The sequence below is a fragment of the Phasianus colchicus genome, chromosome 2, assembly GCF_987193195.1.
Source record: "Phasianus colchicus chromosome 2, bPhaCol1.hap1.1, whole genome shotgun sequence".
Classification (NCBI taxonomy): domain Eukaryota; kingdom Metazoa; phylum Chordata; class Aves; order Galliformes; family Phasianidae; genus Phasianus; species Phasianus colchicus.
The window spans coordinates 47,673,483-47,694,888 of record NC_143437.1 but is presented as its reverse complement, the minus strand read 5'-3'; the positions used below and the strand labels follow the sequence as shown (position 1 = coordinate 47,694,888).

The window sequence follows — 21,406 nt, the reverse complement described above, 5'->3', positions numbered from 1 at the left end:
TGAACAACTGTTTGTTGGGAAAACTATTCCCCAGTTCAGATCTGTTCACTCTGTAATGAGACAGAAACAAAATCTAAATTTGTGTCTTTGTGCTTCATTTTCACTGTCGAACAAAGGGTTCTTTATTTGTTTGTGCTAAGTCAGTCAGTCAATGATTAGTCTACTTTTTTTTTTTTTTTTAAATAAAGCACACTATTCTCTTAGCATTCACTGCTTTGTGCTCACAATATTGTGAGTTTAAGACCCCTAAAATTTAAATGTAATTCATTAAAGTTAGTTACAATGAACACCATATAGATTTAATTTAACAAAGGAGGATGTCAATATTTGACAATGCAGAGAAACCAATTCATGTCCTTCCCTACTCAGGAGAGAAACAGGGTTGATTACCGGCAGTGCACAGGGAAGTGCATCTTGCATGGGGAAGTCATAGAACTGCAGGGGTTGGAAGGGACTTCTAGAGATCATCAAGTCTAACCCCCCTGCTAGAGCAAGTTCCCTACAATAGGTCGCACAGGTAGATGTCTAGATGGGTCTAGAATACCTCCATATCTCCATAGAAGGAGACACCACAACCTCTCTGGGCAAACTGTTCCAGTGCTCTGTCACCCTTACTGCAAAGAAGTTCTTCTGCACATTAATATGGAGCAGCAGTTTCCAGGGTTACCTACACTTGGGTCAAAGATCACACGCTCTCAAAAGAGGAAGTGTTGCCCTAGAAAACAATCAAGTATGGACATTGGCCACAGTTGCCCTCTAATCTCATACGATAATTACAGTTATTATATTCCTGCTACTTATATTACCTTTTTTTGTTTGTTTTTTGTTCTCCTTCCTACGTTTAACTAGTGATAAATAGCTAGACAAATAGCAACAACACCAGGAGATGATCTCTGCACTGAGGACTTGAATTTGAGTCTGCTCCTTACATTCCCTCCCAGTAACCCCCTCTTCCTTCTTCTATCCAATTTTTCACCTCGTTCCTCTTGTTCTTGATCCGAAGTTCACAATATCCTAATGTGAAAAATTACACTGTCTAGCTAAGCAGGGCAGGTATCATTTCTGTATAGCTCTGTCAGAAAAGCTAAAAGCCATGGTCTACATTCTCCAAACAGGTGGTATTGGTGTAGGAGTTGCCACAGCAGAATAGTTGTGAGTGACAGGCACGTGTAGCTTTATTTAGCCGAGGCAGAAAACCACATACTGGCTTTAACATCTGAAATAAACCTCTGAAATGCTTCCCAGGTCCCCAGCATGGATAAGCCCCTCAGCTCTGTTTCTAGGGACACTCAAAGATCCCACGCATCCTGGCTCCAGCAATGTGAGCCCAGGTACTGACCAGAACAGCATGCCCCTGGCTCCATGTGGAAGGCCATAAAGCTGTGGGCAGCTGGCTGGGTGGCAACCACTGCTTGGGGGTTCCTGGGCATTGGCTGGTGGGGGGGGTGAGACATTGCATTGCTGGCAGGGATTTGATTAGCGAGCAGTTGTACTGTTAGCTGGGCTCAGCTGTCAAGTAGGTGCATTGCTGATAACTATACACACACGCTTTCTTATCAGAGCATTTTTGTTTCCATTTTCCTCTTCCATTTTAGTAAATAGCTTTTTATCTCAACCGATGAATTCTATTTTGTTTCCAATTCCCTCTCTCATTTCACTTGAAGGAGAGAAAGCAAACAGCTGTGTGGAGCCGTGCTGCTGTCAAGTTAAACCACAACACTTAAAAATATAGAATTTATCCACTTATTCTACAGTTGACAGAAGAGTCCACACCACAACCAAACTATACGCAATTAGAAAATATTTTGCTGACGACACTCAATTTAAGCTAATGATAACAGAGATATCTTAGAATACATTCAGGGCATCACTAAAACTACTTTTAACACTACAGAGTACCTGAATTATCTTAGCCAGACATCTAAAGCACAGCATATAGTCTTGAATACCTTTATGAGAACACTGCTCTCTCTCATCACACTATCAGGCAGGTGACTCCATCAGTCTGAGCATCCTGAACTTTCATTGTGATTCCAACTTCTGGAAGCTTTACAAGTTTTAGAGATTGGGATTTCAGTTTATTTCACTTTGCTGGTAGTGCTGACAGCCAGAAAAGTTATGTGCAAACCGCAAACGGCAAAGAGGAAGGAGAATGACAGACAAGAAATAAAGCAGGCTAATAAATTCTTTTTTTCCTTACAGGTTGTCAGTTCCTGCAGTTTTTGATTCCTGCAAAATGAGTATCGGACTGCTTGAAATTGCATTATCACACCATAATCTGATCAAGTTCAATATATTGACTGTAAGGGGTGGGGTGCCTCTCTCTCTATCATCCATACAGAGAACTAAAAGGTTCTGCAGTTTCTCTCCGCACTACAATGTCAATAAGCCAGCTTTCATTTACATGGTGAGAGCATAAAGCAACCAGGAGAAACAAACAGGAGTGCACTTAAGAAAGTATTAAATAGGTTTTTCTAGAGAAGGCTACTATGATTTCATTAGACAAGACTTCAAATCTTTTTAATTAAATGTTAAAAAAAAAAACAAACACTTCAAAAAGTCAGACTTCCACTGATAAATATATGAGATATCTTTAAAAAAAGATTATTTGGTGGCCAGTGACTAAATACAGTGGGTAAGGCAAGAAAGTATGCCCATGTTATATTTTCAGAATGTTTTGGAGATTAAAACCAGGGCAGAAAGGATCATTCTTGTGCTCGATACAGTAGACTCTGTTCTGTATTTGGGATTTTCCACTCCACAAACATTAGATTCCTACAGAATAGCTGGAGAAAACTAGCTCCCCAAGCTACCACAATGCATTTAGTCAAAACAAACAGAAGAACACATCAAGAGATACCTTGTATTATTTAGATTCATAAAGGTACAATTAACTAACCTAGCAAATCTCCATAAAAATGAAGGTTCATATTTCTCAACTGGGACCAATGCAGTCAGGTCCTTAAATATAAGAACATAAAATAGTGTACTTAAAAAAGCTTTAATGCCACGTACTGTTTATTAGTGGTGTTACGACTCTGTAATAACATTATATTTAAATGCGATTGGGGGTACTCAGAGCATGAGATTCTTCTGCTCTTTGGCTTCTGCTATCTCATGCAGTTTCTAAACATTCGCAGCAGCCAGAAATTTTCAGTCACATGTAATTAACTGACAGAATATTGCATGAAAATAGACCCCAAGTTTTTAGATTCCGAAACAAAATATTGTGGTTATTACTGGTGGTTGGAACTAGATGATCTTTGAGGTCCCTTCCAACCCAAGTCATTCTATGATTCTACGATTTTATGCTGTATCCTGTCTGCATGAAAAAGGATGCAATACAGAATGATATAATCAAAAGCACAGTATTAATAAAATCCATATCTTTGCATATTTGCTATTAATGTAAGCACACATTTTGAATTACATAGAAGATTTTAGCGCTGCAATCTTAAACAATACTATGTTGCCCACTGACTGTATGCAATTGATTCCAATTTGTAAATGAGAACAGATTAGTAAGACATTTTCTCACAATCATAATTGCATAATGCCATACTGTTAGGAATGCAAATCCATAAGGGAACTTAAAAAATATTGCTTTGTAAGTTACAGTCACTGAAAAGAAAATGTAAGACATGAAAACATTTTCTTTCAAATCACATTTTCTAAGTTGTTTAACTACTCCCTCCTCCAAGTGAAATCTGAATTATCTTTCACTTCATGGTCCAATAAATTGTTAATATAAAATGGGAAAATCTGGGGGAATGATAGCTTGTTTAGAGCTTTGGAGCATACACAGTAGACGAAGAGTTATAAAAACACGACAAAAATTTTGCTGTGAGGAGTTAATACAGCAAAAGGGAACAGCTGGAGACTATTAAAAGCACTCATTAGAGAGAAGAAGCAGCAAACTGTTCTAATTGGGTCAGCTGACAGGTGGCTGTGCTCCGGCAGCACCCTCCCGGCAACCACAGAGATTGATGCTACTGTGCGATCTCAGATGAGGGGTGCAGCTGCAAACTGCCCTGCAGCTCAGGATACCCTAAAGGACCTCAAATGACCATTTCAAGTCATCTCAACATTCAACAATGCACAGGGAGCAAAATGACTACTGTATGTTTGGGAAGGAAAGGAACAGCACTGAGGTGCATAAAACATTGGTCTCTTAACTAAAGCTATGAATCCAGTAACTGATATCTGATATACACTGCATGGATTTAGGCAAATCTTTTTAACCTCTGCATGCCTCCATTTCTCAACTCAAACAATTCTCACTTCACCAGACCCCCCAAAAGTTTATGATTCAGTCAATTAACACCTAACCTCTGCAAAAAAATACTGTACAGAAATGCCCCCACCCACAACCTGCAACTAGGCAACTCTCCCACTCTCACCCTACTTACTTATACTGAATGTCAGAAAAATCCTATGTGCAGGTGACCACTCATTAACTTACTGAGCTCTCTCTTTCTTTATATATATGTGTGTGTATATATATATATATATATATAAAATTAGGAACCATGCTTCATATATACACACATATATATATGTATAATTAGGAACCATGCTTCCAGTGACCCCAGAACTGACAGAGATTCAAGCACATAGAACCAGCTTTCCCGCAACTCAGTCAACAATGCATAGCTCATACTGCTTCCCACCTTCAATCACCCTTAGCAGTTTCACATCAAAGTCACAGCACACATTAAAGAAATATGGATAAAGCTATACATACATTCTGTATTTGATGTTTCACACTGCAGTTGTAGTAAGTGCTGGATAATCACTAATAGACCTTCTGGGAAAGGGAACTTCAATACAAAGCTCTCAAATACTTATGGTTGTCACGCTTTATCAGGAGTGTTTCTTACTTTCTGCACTTTCAGGCCCCAAGCTACATTATCTGATACACAGTCTTGCTTAGCACAAGCAGTGATCCCAGCTGTACCAACAAGAGATTGCTTGATTTATTTACGGTAGTTCAATCTGAAACACAGTTACTACAAATGAATTTGAATTCACTATAATGAATTTGTCTCCTCTTGCAGGAATGCAAGATATGGTAACTCTTGCATGAGAATGCTTGAGGCTCTACCTGAAGTACTTGCCACCACCTCAAACCAGCACCGTCTCTGCAATACTCCACACTATAGCGTTGACACTATTATTTGGGGAAGCTTGAAAGTGAACTATTAAAGCAACTGACAGTAATTCACTCCAGCACAAAAAGTGCCAGGTCAGGGCAAGGAGCTTGCTGATCTGAGTGGGAAGTCTCACATTGCAGCAGCTGCCTCCATCGAATCTGACTTGTGAATAAAGGACTTGTTTTCTGTCTTGGCTTTGAACTAAATTTTGGTAAACACAGACATTTGCCGAAACATTTAAAACAATTTATCTGACTCTTGAATGAATGGTTGTTTTCTCTGGAGCAGAGTCAAAGCCTGAATCTCTATTCAGAGAAAATTTCAAATGATCGGTGAACAGTGGAAATTCCTGTCTCTGTTTCTGATTTTTGCAATGTCAGCAATTCTGATTTTCACAGTTAAAAAAATAAATAAATAAAAAAGCACCCAAGGAACAAAAAGACTTCAAGGTATTTTTCCAACATCTTCTTCCCTTCCCTTTTCCCCTAAGGATCACAGCTGAGAGGAAGGGATTAATCACAATCTAATGGCACAGCGGGAGTTCACTGAATACATAACTTTACAAACCTTGATTTTGACATCTTTTTCTTCCCTTTAAGAGACCACTTTAAAGAGGTGCTGAGCTCCCACACTTTTCTGCTGAACTTTCTGAGACAAAATGCACACTCTCAGCTTTTCAAGTGATAGAAGCAGTGTTTGTGGTCACTAACCAAGATGCCAGGGTAGCCTCAAAAATATCTCCATTGTACAGAACACCTTCCAAAAGAAGCAAACCTTCTTTTTTCCAAACAAATAAACAAACAAAAAAAGAAGCAAAATATCAGTGCTTGGAGAAAAATGCAATTAGCCACTGAATATTCCAATTCCAAAGGTTGAGTTCCTTTCCTCAGACAAACCTGACTCTGGTAAAAACAGAGGAGGTACTGGGCCTTACATATAAACATTCTCCAATGCATTTCATGTCTCTAACTGCTGACAGCACAAGGCTTCTCAGGATCTCAAGAGCAAAGAGCTCAATGTTCTGGAGCAGTTTTGTGTTTTTGTAGTTTTTCATCTGAGGCATAATGAAAGAAGAGAAGCAAAAGCTTCTTGTATTCTTCCTGTACTTTTATGGTATCGGCTCACCTCCAGGCTCATCTCATACCAAAGGACTTAGATATATTTCTCTGATAAATCATAGAATCACAGAATCACAGAATTGCAGGGGTTGAAAGGGACCTCCAGAGATCATCGAGTCCAACCCCCCTGCCAAAGCAGGTTCCCTACACCAGGTTGCACAAATAGTTGTCCAGGCCTAAAATACAGAAATTATTTAATATGCAAGCAATATTGTTAAGCGTATGAAACACAGAGATCTTTTAACTGCAAGCTTATTGTTCAAATAGTCTCTTGGAAAAAAAAAAAAAAAAAAAAAAAAAAACCACAACACTTTATGGTGAGTTTTCAGTAAAATAAAAAGTCAAATATTAGGGAAGACACATAAGGACAACGAGACTGTCTGTGTGCTAAAGGGCTGCCCTGTGCTCATGCACAGATGTAGAACCAACTGCTTAGTTTTTTTCACAGCCAGATCAGCCTATTTATTCTGCAGATTTCTGAAACTACCATGTCACAGAATCCATTACCTTAGTTTCAAATTACATGCCAGCAGATTTCTTTACACCACTGAGAAAAAAAATTAAAACACAGTCACGTAGCAGCAGTCTTAAAAATGCTTAATATTCAGAATGAGCAGCTTTTGTTAAAATGAATTTCACTGGCAGGTGGCCTACGTATTACTCTGAGAGGAACAACCACCCTTTCTGAGTTGTATGACTGACACTCAAACTTGGCCAAGGATGGAAGGAGGACAGATCACAGAAATGTTTCCAGGCTTCTAACAATCAACTGGAGATCTAAACTGAAAGAAAATACAGTTTTGATAAAGGTTGCCAATGGAGTCTCAGAATGACAGACAGCCTTTTCAACAAAACAACTAATGCTGTCAACAGATGGCCACTTTTTATTTGCTTTAGACTGTAGCTTCTTACTGATTTATGTGTAGGTATACATATGTACATGCATGTAAAGAATTAAATATAATTTCTTAAAGAACACTCCGACACAAGTGAAATGAAGAGGTGATTTCTGTTAATTTTTAAATCTACATAAACATAACAAATTAGATTTCATTTCTGCATTTCAGTTCTGCTTAAACTCTTATCCAATCGTACTGAAAAAGGTGCACATTGTCATTCCTCTGACACTATCCATAACTTATAGAATTAGCTGTTCCCAGGGCTTTGCATGAAAAACAGGAGCACTGAAGTACAAAAACAAACAAACAAACAAACACAGCCCTATTGTGGAAATACAACCAATTTTCTTTGAATCCATCTGGCCTTAGCTTGGACTGAAACCATTGCTTGGAATGTGTTCTCTTCAGCTCATCCACAGCACATCTTGTACTTCACCGGCCTTTCAAAACATCTTAAAATAGCAGTCTATTCTCTCTCTTTGTTCTCCAGCAACCACAGTCCCTCGTTTGTTTTGTTACATCTGGCTTGCAACATGTCATGGGAGAACATGAAGCTGTTCTATCACTGAACATCCTCTGTAGCTCTCCGTGTGGCGGAGTGCAACCAACTGAACCTCTCTTACAGAGAAGGTAAGGTTTACTTCCACCTTTCTGTCTTCTTAGTTTGGTGGTGGAGCACATGATAGAGACCAGGTATCAGGCATCAAACAAGCCAATCACCACCCCTGCTTCCATGTTTTTCACTCAGAATTTGTACAACTACTGCCAAGAGATCCTGGTCTGTGACAAAGGCTTATGGGCATTATGACAGTTCAGCTGTTGAAGAAAATAAGAACTGTTGTTATGAAAAGCAGCTCATCCAGCATTATTATCACCTACTTATTTCAAAAAAAGAATACAAAACCAAATCTGGAACTCAGATCAGAGTCCTGGTGTGAAGAAGCTGTGTATGAACAGGAAAAAAAAAAAAATCAGGCTTAGGCTCACTGGATTGCTCAGTTTTCCAATTTTTCTCCAGCAAGGCTGCATAGTTACAGCCACAGTTTCAACCTATAATTTTGCCTGAATATTAACAGTGATAACTTCTGGCAGAATTATTATGTGTAACTATTGTACCATCCTGATCCAACCTGGTAGAAGGACTAAAATTCAATGGCATTTAGGACTTGCTGTCAGCTTACAAAGATTGAATAGGACAACTAAATTCAACAGAAGCAGTCTTCACATTAAGGCCAACCAAACTAAGGACCAGCCAGGCAAGACAAAAAAAAAAAAAATACAACGTTGCAACACTGACGCCTCAGTCTCCCACTTTTCAGGCCGCATTTTGAACAAAAGCATTATGTATCTACATTGGGAAATCAGTAATAGGATCCTTTTGTTTAAACATACCAGATATCTTTCCTCCTGCCTCATGCTGGGGGTACGGATCATATGATTCTGTTCTCCTCTCCAGTCTCCGAAACGTCGGAAAAAATAATTGGATAGAAATCGATTGACAGGATCTCTAATAATATTGATGTACACCGGCTGGTCTCCTCCAAACCTGGTGGGAAGAAAAATGGGTGAATGTCATCAGAAGGTTTCAGACAAGTGCACGTATCTGTCTTTCACCTGAATGTTCTCAAACTGTTCTCTATAGAGTTCAGAGCACTTACAAGGCTAGAAGCAAAACTGAGATGCTTACAACTGCACACAAAACTCTGTAAAAGCACACAAGATCTCTCAAGGATTAAATGTAAATACAATATCCTATTAAGCTGTAGTGGACTATAAACATTTTAGTTATACTAAAGATAACCTATTTCCACTGTGTCTATGGTCATGCTTCTGTTTTCTCCTTACAGTTTTCAGATGAAGAACATCCTGCAGATTAAACCAAGGACGAACATTTCTTTTTCTAAATGCTTCCTGCCTGGAAAATCATGTCAGAGCAGGCAGTGTCTGATGCTGACTGCCATGAGGCAGCCCTGAGCCACTCTCACCTGTACAGTAAGAGTAGGAACACGCAAAGGATTTTGTAACAATCAAGCATATTTCAAATGGCTCCCTCTGGATGAGCTGAAAGATATGCATGGTATTTCCATCTTTTTATTTGCTGTAACTTGTGCAGATCTTCCTCCCCTCACCCCCAAGCCTACTCCATATCTGCTTTATTTTAGGTTATTTAGTGGCTACATAGTGCTTTGCCCTCATACTGCATTTACTGGAAATTTAAAAATACTATTATGAAAATTCCTGCATCAAAAAAAAAAAAAAACAACTAAGTATCAATTTCAAGTACACGCAAGTCCGAAGAAAAATAAAGGGTAAAAACATCAGTGTCCAGGGGTTGTATAAAAGACAGCAAAGGAATCTGCAGTTGAGGGTACCTGCCTCTGCCCAGCAGTTAGAACAAGGACGTTCCATTTAATATGTAGAATACACAAGGAGAAAGAGAGGAAAAGGGAGCTTGAGCAGTTAAGGCTTGTGATTATGATGCATTTTTAGAACATTAAAGTATTGACTGCTTATTTAACATCAATACCCATCACCAACAAATGATGCTAATATCCAAGCCACTGGCGATTACGCTCTTCCTTGGTCAAAACAGAAGCATGGACATTTACGTTCTGGAAGAGACTTATGGATTATAATGATGTAAGACCAAGCAAATTAAACTTATTTGGATTGAGATTTTCCTAGGAGAAATCCAATTCAGAATTTATCTGATCTAATTATGATTAGGTTTGTCCCATTTCCCCATTGCAGGGATTGTTAAGCTTATTATGTATTTTGAAAGCTGGAGGACACAGCCATATTTAAGTATTTAAATGTTGCTCAAATGATTTTCTAAATCACAGTTTATATTTCTTTTAAAATGTGAACTATTAGAAGAGAGGATACCATCTAGATTTTAGAAGTTCTCAGTTTTCTTCATCTCATGTCAGATGAATAGCTGAATACGTACAAAAAAAGACCAGGGTTTTCATAAATATTAAAGACCCAGCAAAACTGTTTAAAAATGTTAATGTGACAATAGAAAAAATATTACGTGAAATAAAAATATTATGTAAGAGACAAGAGAAATCCCATCCAGTTTCAACTTCATTTTTATTCCACGTGATTCCTTTGACTAGCAAGCTCATTATTTATGCATATCTTTTCTAAGCCTATCAGTAATTACGCAAATAATTTATTTATGCATATCAGTAATCTCATTGACCTTAATGCTGCCACAACTTGAAAACACACAGACAGCAAAAACCTTTCAAACAATCCAATTAAGAAGGCAGATGCTCCTTGCTTCCTGATTAGTACATAGGCCCATTAGGACATACACTTGTAAAGGAAGTTTTCTGAATTCTTCTCCAAGATATTTTTTGTTGCTCTTTTCACCTTCATACAGAAATAAGACTTACATGAAAAACAGAGACTCCTGCAATTACTACAGAAAATTGAAGGCATTAAGCTTTGCCAGTACATATTTAAATAGAAAAAGATTGGTGAGTGTCATGGTTGCTGGCAAGATTAGGTGCACCTAAAGTACTGAACACGTTTTTTTTCCTGCTGTTTGATCAACAGTAATCTAAAGACAGAAGTGAGAGGAGAGTAGTAAAGAAAAGGGGAAGTGATGAAGATGTCAAGAAGAGATGACCACGGCAGCAAGCTGTTTCAAGACAGATTCAGGAGCCAGAGTGCAGGCATATCAAGCCTGGGATTTGTAGATGCTAAGCCTAAGAAGGAAAAAGCAAGAACAGATGGTCTAGTGTCTACATACAAATATTCAACAAATACTCACTGCCTTTTCTGAAGAAAAAAGAGGGGCCAAATTGCATAACTAAGCAGCCCAAGTATTAGAGCCTGTTCTTTTTCTGGTAAAGTCGTGTCCCTGAACATCTGAACTTCAGACACAGTACCAACAGCTCTGAGAAGAGACATATGCAAACTCGTCTGTCCCCAGAGGATGGCTGGGATGGGAAGTCACTCACTGAGAACTCAGAGGAACTTATTTCTAAAATAGAAACTGAAGCCTCCCAGAAAAACAGGCAGCTCAAATTTCTGATCTCTTGCACACTTTAACCAGGCCGGTACAGACCCAGCTGCAATTGCTCCATCAGGCAGCAAGAAGGGAATTTTCAGAAAACTTAAGTCTGTTCCTGCTCATATTCAAATTTGCATGTTTTAAGCATAGTTTATTAGAGTTCAAATTCCAATCACTTGTTTCTATGGACTGTACTGAGACTCTTGGTCAGCAGCAGCCGAAGGACATAAAAAATCCCAATGATTAAAAATCAATAACCTCAGGCTACTTAGAGAAAAAAAAAAAGGAAAATCAATGCTCCATTTGGCCAAGTATGTTCTGTGCATTTTAAGTTACCTATCAGCCACATCATATTAAATATTACTTAGCTCTCCAAAACACAACTTTTCAAATTAATAACACCCATAAAAACACTCCAGCAAACAATAACATAAAATGCTCTTGTTACATATCATATAAGCTTATGTATACTCAAGTAATTGTTACAAAAGATCAGAAAGGAAGCCAATTATGTTCTTCCAAGCCTGAGCAGAAGGTTTATCTTCTCTGGGAAGCATTTGGATCTTGCATGATAAACATACTAGATGGATCCTTCACATGCCCAGCAGTGCATTGCTGTAATTGAGTCGAGTTGGACAGGACACCAATTCTCCAATGGAGAGCTCAAAGAGTCTGCAAAGCTCTTCCTGCACTTAACTTCTGATTTATTTAACATATGCTATTACATCATGTTTATCGTGTTTGTTTTAACTGCTCTGTTGTGACAGGTATATTTTCAGAGTCTTCATCAAAATAAATAGCCTACTGACAGGCTTCAATCAACAACACTAAGATTTACTAATATTTCCCCATTTCTCTCTCTCAGTTTTTTTGTTTTGTTTTGTTTTTTTAAATAAAATGTAGGGAAAAAGAAAGCTGAGAAATACGCCAGATGTTGTGAGTCTGCCCTAGAAAAATGTCTCTGATGAATTACGATTTTATTATTTATATGAGCATAACCTTTGCTCAAAACAGCTTACAAACCCCTTCTAAGCTAAGAATAATAATAATAAAAAAAACAATTATGGAACTCAAAAAATTCAACCAAGGCAATTTGATTTACTGCAGAATGAAGGATTTCTGAGCTCCTGTTATTCATCATTTCAGTTCTTTTTAAGAAAGGTTAAATATGATTTCAGATCTATCACTTCATATCAGAAGGCTGCTGTACTTCTGCTCAGCATAAATCTCTCTGCACAAACAGAAGTGTGTTTTTTTATTCCCTACAGATAGAGGGAATCAAGATACTCAACGTTTAATAACTACAATTCCCTATTACTCTTGTAACGTAAATTATATCCTCTTAAATTAGTTAGTTGCTGCAAGTTCAGTATAATGGAAGCAAACAGGAAATAGCAGTGACTTAATGTTCATATGGATATGCACATAGCATCCTTAGAAAGGAAGCACAACTTCCTTTTGCAGCTCTATACAACCATATTGAAAGCCCAATTGCCTAGGAAGCTTTACAGATGAATTATGTTAGAGCTCCGTTACCTGATCTGCATCACAGTTTCAAGGGGAGATCATATTAAAAAAAATAATGTAAAACTTTCAGCGTTTTGGAACTAAGATGCAGTAAGATCAAAATCTGTCTTCTGAAAATGCGTTTTATTTGCAGAATTAGAAATGAAAATTTCTAATTTGTAGCAACTCAAGAAACATCTGGCAAAGCAACACTATTCTGTACATGAGACAGTGGGCAGCTTGGTGCTGCTCCACCAATCCTCTCCAAGGACAGGCTAACACCTTTTCTGCAACAATTCCCAGAGGAGCAGGCTGAAGTCTTGCCTGCATGGTGCTGCATGGTTCTGCCAACCTCCAAACTCAGGGAGTTTATGGTCCTAATTTTATGTCTTTATCCTGTGCTGTAGTTATGCTTTCAAGCTTCCTGTTAGAAGTTTGGAGGGAAAAAAAAAAGGTGAGCTGAGACAAATTTTTTAGTTTTAAGACTGCATTCTTGGCTGGGCTGCCCTCAAATGGAAGGTACAAGCTGCACAGTGATTCAAGGTTAACAGTAAAATGGTGCAAAGTGACAATATTGCACTCATTAATTACATCTGCTAGAACTATAACATCAACAGTAGGAATTTTGAGCTTCTGAATTGACTTGTTTGGGTAATATCATTGTAAAAAATACCAAAAGAATAGCTTAGTAAGCTGCCTTAGACTAGTGAACAGCTAGCAGCTTAGACCATCAGGCCTTGTGTTTCACTATCCTATAAATCTCCCAGAATATTTGATGTTGTATTTCTGCCAGCCTTCTACATTCCTGCATAGTAAACATACAGTGAGTTATTTTCCCCCTGTGTCTTTCATCATGCTAAGGATATGAAAATAGTTTGAAATACAAATTCATAATGAGCAGCACCAACACAGACATAACTCTTGCCTGTGTCTGAAAAGCATCCCCAACTCAAGCAAAGGTAACACTTAAGGAGGAAAGACTAGTAAAGTACATGCAAAGTAACAGCTGGAATCAAGAGAGAAAAAACTTATTATCAGCACAACCCCAACCTCAGCTTAAGTCAAACTCTACGTGATTTGAAATCAGTCAGTTCCAGTTACCTTGTATTTAAGGCTTTTGGAAGGTCTGGCTCAGGACCTCTCTGGACCTCTAATTGACATTTCCTTACAGTTTAGAGAGTTTTCCATCGAAAGCAGATGTTGCATAGTATATTGCATAGTACAGAAGAACAGAAAATGGAATTACAAATTAGGAGAAATTCCCAACAAACAGTAGAACAGAAGATATAACACTTTGGAAAGTATTAGATTCTGGTGTGCAGAAAAACATCCGCTTTCGAAATTCACTCAGATCACAGATCTATGATATGTATTCACAAAACATTTTGTGACTTGACCTCTTAGGAAGGCTATCACACAAAGAATGCAGGCAAGGGTCAGAAGTTACAATGTGCTCAGTACTGCATGTTCAGCTTCCTCTCTGAACCCATTTATCAGGATTGTTAAGGGTGACTCCAGCTGTCTAATGGAAATGGCTGTCACAGAGCAGCTGAAGACAAGGCTAAGGGTGTCCATATGGAAACTGAAATGCAGTAAACTGGGAGTAATGAAAAACTGCCTTTCATCACATGCTCTAACTTAGTAGTACACACTGTTTTACAATGCACACAATATAAAAGTCAGTGTAAACAGAACTGCAAACATGGCTGCCGGTCCCAAATGAGAAATTCTAAGCAATCACCATCAAATAGAAGAATATGAGGACATTATCATGCTTGAGTATTTGAACCTATGCTATTTAATACTTTTATCTATGAGTCAGAAGAAAAGCAAAAAAACACTGATAACATTTTCAGATGATGAAATTGCAAAAGAAGAGGATAATGAAGGGACCAGGTTACTGATAAAGAGCCACTTGAATCACAGGGCAAGCAAGACATAAGTAAACAACAAACTGTTGCACAGCATACGAAACTCCAAGCACTGAGACATTCACAGGAAAGGAACAACTCTGCCAAGGACATGGTATGCTTGCACAGATAACCAGCAGTGGGAGACCTTACAGACCAGAATGATCCTAGATTGAAGCAGAGAGGAGCAAATATCTAGCACAGCACTAACATGACCACTAACCAAGCTCCAAGTCATTCCTAAGCAAAGCATGTACAAAGTTCGGAGCAGAGTCACGAGGATGATGGAAAAGATACCTTGCAATGAAAAAATGTCAAGATCAGAACCTTCACCATGAAAAGTAAACAAGGAAAAAAACACCAGAGAAGGCTGAGATGTGATTTCACCACAGCATGTAAGAATTTACACATGAAGGCTTGCACAGGAGAAAAATGTCTGTATAATGCATTATCCAAGGGTGAGAAAGAATACAGAAGTGACTTAGGACTGCTGTAATGCAAATTTTGCCCCAAGGCAGGATCAACCATGCATTTATCACTAGCAACTACAAAATAGTTAAGTACAATCTATTTTGTTGCTTTGTTGCTCCTATAATTCAAGCATTTTGCCAGACATCAAATCTAGAACTCTGTAAGTACAATTTAAAACCACCACTTCTGGTATTATTACATTTTAAAAGCAGTATCTTCCCTTTGTCTTTATATAACATTCAAAACTTATCACTGTTTCTGCTTTCCAGTCATCTCTCTATTTTCTTTCTCTGCTCTTTCAGGCTTTCCACAAGTGATCTTTTTGTCTCTCTTTTCTTTTACTTTCTTTTGGACTCCAAGTAATCAACATCTTTCTTAAATTAATTTACTCCAAAATTGGTAATTTAATCTACAGCACAAAAGTGAGCACAGAAACCAAAATGACAGTAGAAAGCATAATTTAAGCACTAACTTGAACCCATCGACATTCAGTTCACACTTAACTAGATTTCAAGTAATGACTTCTATTCAGAGAATACTGTATCACTTGCTAAATGAAAGCTAAAACATCTTCTATGTGAAGAATGCAGGAAATCTATGGAAATAAATTCTAAATCAGTTGATCTTAAAAACTGGAAAAACTTGCTATGGAGCAATGTTTTCTAAAAAAAAAAAAACAAAAACAAACAAACCAAAACCACCCAAAACAACCCACAAAAACAACAGCACAAACCTCCAACCCTATAGACCATACACAGGTCAAACTGCATGTTAGATTTGTGCTTAGCCTTCCAGTTAAAAAGCTTAGCCACAGTTAAAAAACATCACTACACAGTCAGATCATTAAAAAAAATTAGTATAAAAAAAGAAAAACGATGTAGGAGGGAGTACAGCACCATGTGGCCATTCATGAAATGTGTACTTTACAAGGTGGACCTCACATGGTGGTAGAAAGTGTTTCATGATGTGTTAGCAAAAAATATAGATTATAATGAACACACATAAAGACACAGTGTTAAGGCTGAGCACATAGGTTTAGCTGACATTTCCCTACTTTTAAGGGCTTACCTAGAGGGTAGTAACTTTTTTCCTTAATGTACTTTTAATGATATTTCCTAGGTGTGTATGTTTTTTCTTCAAGGAGAAAAAGAAATAATCAACAACATGAAACTACTTTAGTAGATAAACTCAGGCTGCAATTGTTGTTTCAAGATGTTGTGGTTAAGGAGGTATTTGAAGAGCCCAATCCCCCGCAGCAATGGAGTTTACAGAATCAGTGCAAGTTGACTGAACTACTGAAAGTCATACAAAATATACTTTAGTTTGTCCTTGAAGGGACGCAACCATTCTGCATCTTCTAGGACCAGCTCCATGCATTTGCCCAGCACGTTTTTTTCAAAAACTAGTTGTGCACAGTTAAAGCACGTAATAGGCATGTTCTGCAAACACCTGCATTCTGTGTGGTATTTTTTTTGCTCCTGAGAAATGGGGAAACAAGAATTCTCAAGTTGTTCATAAAGGTGAGGGTTGTAACAAATATTTCATGGTTTTATTGACCTCTCACCAGTCTATGAAAAATTTTAAAATGAAATTCTATTTTCAAATCAATGGTCCAGAGACACACACACAGGTTAAGCTATGCCAAAACAAGACAACTCAGTTTTAAAAAATAGCAGATGTATCAAACAACCTGTTCAAATGATGAACAATCTAGCACAGAAGGTTTTCAAATACCAAGCTTCTAGTACAAAGTGCTCCTACTTTAAACATGCAGCTGATTCCCATGACATATAGGCAAGTTAATTTTTCAAGATTTGCATTCTTCTTGTTTGCTGGCTTTTTTATTTTTTTATAGAACCCAGGAAAAGGGAACGCTGTAATGTCAAAGTGCTGTGTTAAGCTGTCATTTTTAGAGCTGCTTCTGTATCAGAAGAAATGCATAACTGGTGAAAAACTGAACAAAAAAAACCACAAATAAACCCCGAACAATACTCAGAAATTAATTACGGTTTTGGGTTTATTCAAAGTGAATCTCTGTCTGCCTTTATCTGCCTTCATACAGCATGTGATATGCTGCTATTCATAATTCAGAACTCTGGCACGAATTGAAGAAAAATCTAAATTCATCAGCATCACTGCATGTGACTGTCTCTGTCCCTACAGCAGATTCATTTTTATCAGTTAGTGTTGGCCACCGCATCTGTTTAAAATATAACATAAAGTCAGTAATGCTGATACGGACTGTTTACCAAAAATAATTTTACAAGAAAAACAAAGGACTTTGCACATTAGTTCAACTAATGAATAACAGAAAACCAGAAATATTTCTTATATTGAAGACAGTGACTAAAAGCAAGTACCATCAGGAGCAGAAGACTTAACAGATCTTCCCTTCCACAGCCTGCCCGCCACATCCCTCATGCACCAAGCAGGAAAAACATAGCAGAGCTGGGGCTGGCATCCAAGCAGTAGTGGCCACTGGCTATGGCTGAGCAAAATGTCTGCAAGCTCTGTCTGGCTTGGCTTTCCATCAGCAGGAGCATTTGAAGAAATGCTGTTGTTTATGAGTCCTCTCCTGACCTTCCAAATTTGACTAGAAACTGGTCAATGGGTTGAGAAATTATTCAGGAAATAGACATGGGGGAGAAACTGGAAAGATACGCACAACAGTTGGAACCACTGTACGAGTATTAATTCCTCAGAAAATTATGCTAAAAGAAATGCATTGCCCCCTCTTCTCAAGCACATGCACCCACCCAGATACTAAACACACACACACACCGCAGGTATTACACTGCAACTGAAAGAAAGAACAGGGAAGCAGCTCAGCAGCACAGAAAATGTGTCCTGCTGCTGAGCATTAATTCATTCAGGCTTCAAGCAAATAAGATATATTGAACTGAAACCTAAGAACTAATTAAAATGATTAAATTGAGCTCATGCTTTAACTCTTTGCATCTCTTTACCACATCACAAGAAATTTTAAAGGAGGTATTCCCCAGTGGTCTATGACTCCTGCAGAAAGTAAAGAATTCATTGCTTCAGCAAAACCTGAAAAAGCCTGTCTCTCTCTCTGGGTGGTCTTTTCAATGCTTCTCCTACCTATGACTTTATCCTGACCTAATCAGTCAACCTTTATGTAAACAAAAATCACTGACAGAAGCACAATTTTAGATTTTTACCATATTCCCACATAATGTCACCCTGAGATGGGAAGGAGCAGGCAAGTTTCCAGTTCTCCCTGAACTAGGAGCTTTAAGTGCATGCACTGAAGATCCAAGCACACTTACTGCAATTAGGTGTTGGAGGGAGGAAAGCTGCCTTACCACATCCATACTGGGAGTTGTGCAACTCTCCTGATCCCTGACTCATTCTGTACCACAGTTTGGCCTAACTGTCCCTATATGCATTCCTGCAAATGTTCTGCTTCTCTGAAACCTGTGACACTTGGAGCGCACTTCAAGGACCTTGAATGCTTGCCCAAAGACTATAATAGCTATTTAATTAATAGGAGATTTTACTAAGAGTTCAAGTGGGGCTTTTCCACAATCTTGAAACTTCTTCCTGACAGATTTTTCTCACCTTAAATAAACAAACCATGGGCATCTATGATAAAGCACAGCGAGCAACCTGCAGCTATCATGAGATAACTTTCTGTGCTTCTCCAACCTATTCCAGTTCTTCAAAGCTTCTGCAGCCTAATGCTATGCTATTTGCATCTTCTACTAACACTTGCAATCTCAGCAAAAGCAGCAATGACATATAAACCTGTTCCTTTTTCTAGCATAGATGGTTTTAAGTATTTCCTAGTGATTAACATTTTGGAAGCTTTCCACAGCAATATTAATATAGAAAATTGAATTCAGAGACATGGAAGACTTTATGAAAGATGCCACAAAAGGACCCACTATTTTAAAATCATATAATATCCTGAGTTTGAAGGGACCCACAGGGATCAAGTGCAACCCCTGGCTCCACCCAAAATCAAATCCTGTGTCTGAGAGTGCTGTCCAAACACTTCTTGAACTCCAGCTCTTGGGGCCATGCCCACTGCCTTGGGCAGCCCGTTCCATGCCCACCACCCTTTAATAATAAGGGCCATTTCCATAGAATGATAGGGTCTTAAATAGTGACTAGAACGCAGTCTAGAAAACAGCAGTGAGTTGTTTGGAAAATCACTCTAAGCGGCCAGATTATTCTGGTGAAAATGTAATTTTAGAGAGTGTAAACATGAGAACTGCAAAGAAATATCTATGGTGTTTTTTTTCTCTTGATTGTTTACTCGTTTTTCCTATCTGTTTAGAGCATAATTATTCCTTTTCCCATAGCACATACATATTAGTAAAGTTTACACTAGTTTGGAATACGGACCATTTACATTCTGTGAAGGCTACGGAGATACTGAAGAAATTTCAGAGAAAAATATAGAAGTATTAAATGGATAAGAAAAGCACCCAACTGCAAGAGAATTAAGAGCTGCTGTTATCAAAAGGAAGACTGAAAGGTGTTTGGAAACAGCAGTGGCAGCAGTGGATGGATGCATGGTGAGAAGCACTAGAGAATAGAAAACATTTAATTAAATGAGAATCTAAATCCCACTGGCAACACACAGAGGAATTCAAATTATTGTGACTAATTTCCACTGTAACTGTAAAACTGACAGATAACTGGAACAAAGTACCAAAGGAAGCGGTGGAATCAGTGTAATTAGAAGGTTTCAAACATCTTGGATGTTTTATGGAAGACTTCTGAGAAATATACCTTTTTTCCAATTAAGAGCAAGAAAACATGCTCAGCTAGCCTCACCAGCAACAGCCAGTACCAAGCAAAAAAGCATCAAAACAATTCTTTCTATAGATAAGAACATTTCAAAGTAAGGTTATCAGAAGAAAGCCAGATATGAATAGGTCAGTCCAACGTTTAAGATTACCTGAACAGGATGATGATTACGGAGCCATAACAAAAAGTATCGTTCCGGAATCATATTCAAAGAATTCAATAAACAGCTCCATCCTCCCCAAAGCAATGGTCCTGAAACAGACTGGATGGAACATAGGGATGTCTCCTAAAGCCAGCCCTATCTGCACGGGGTAGACTGGAAATACAAACTGTGAAACACTGCTAACTAAGTTTTTCCTTAATTGGTCTATGACAAGTGCCACACAAAAATTCCCTCATGTCAGAGAACAGCAGAAAACACACTTTAAAAAAAATCTTTCTGTTAGAAGCTGCAATCTATTAGGTTTATGTCAGTAAAAGTTAATGTTTCTGATTTAATGCATTCTGTTGAGATTTAACTTTTTATCTGCCTCTCTGTACTATTTTGAATTGAGGAAAGATAATACCAAACTAAAGAAAGACTAGTCCACAGGAAAGTAAGTGAAGATTCAGTGACTGCAGCTGAAGGAGCGCACACTCTTAAACCATTCTTCAAAGATAGAGGAAAATGTTGCTGGCAAGCACTATAGTTTTGCATTTTCAGAATTTTATTCAGCAGAACTAACTGTGCCTCTGAAACATGTTTGTGCTCAAATTCATCAGTGACCTAAGCCTTGTTCCCTTCCACAGGAGATTTTTTTCTGGAAAGAAGCTAAAGGCAATATAGGCCTTTCTTTTTTTTTTTTTTTTCTTTTTCTTTTTTCTTTTTTCCTCCAGTTGGAAACAATCTAAATGACATGTTTTTCTGAATATTCAGAGTGCTTTAAGTGCTGACAAGTTTATAAGCAGGTGCAGGTTGCAAAAGAGGAAAATCTAAATGATTTGTGAATGCTGTTATTCACATCAGGGACATTAAACAAAAAGCATGTTTATTTTTCTTACTACCATTTGGGAAACTGAGAAGCATCAAAAACTGGAGGTGAAGCAAACTTCTGTTTTGCAGGACTGTGCTTATGTTTTATCTCCTTCTTTAATACCCAACTATATGCTTTAAACTGTTTACAGCAATCCCTGTGGATTCTGAAGGAAGTTTAAAAAAAAAAAAGGAATGACCTTGAAGCTTACTGGAAGAGTAGTGAAGATAACTTGCTTTTACCTCCTACTTGTCTGCTCAGCAAGCACAGGTAGAAGGAGAATAAAGTGTTCTCTGTCCCTTTCTGCAAATAAAACCCTAAGTTCCAAAGGTATAAAATACAAAATGAGAAGTAGGTTTGGTTGCTGGACTAATGCCCAGCATGGCTGTCCATGAAAAACTTTGTTATCTCTCAGAATGGTTCTGCTACAATGCCTTGAAGAAAGTGTGGTCCCTTTCTTTGTGAAGTGGGCCTCTTCAATCTTTAAGCTGTGTTATCTTGTATTTTTTGCCCAAAGGAGTTACGTGTGCCCC

At 38.0% G+C, this 21,406-nt stretch overlaps 1 protein-coding gene across 4 annotated transcripts in view; it reads right to left on the bottom strand.

Annotated features, from left to right (window-relative positions):
- UST (uronyl 2-sulfotransferase) overlaps positions 1 to 21,406 on the bottom strand; it is a 156,534-nt gene that overhangs the window by 47,884 nt on the left and 87,244 nt on the right. For all 4 annotated transcript variants that reach the window (XM_090135572.1, XM_031612151.2, XM_090135573.1 and 1 more), the window contains one exon: positions 8,563 to 8,716. In XM_090135572.1, the coding sequence (XP_089991698.1) occupies positions 8,563 to 8,716 (154 nt within the window). The remainder of the gene's footprint in view (positions 1 to 8,562; positions 8,717 to 21,406) is intronic.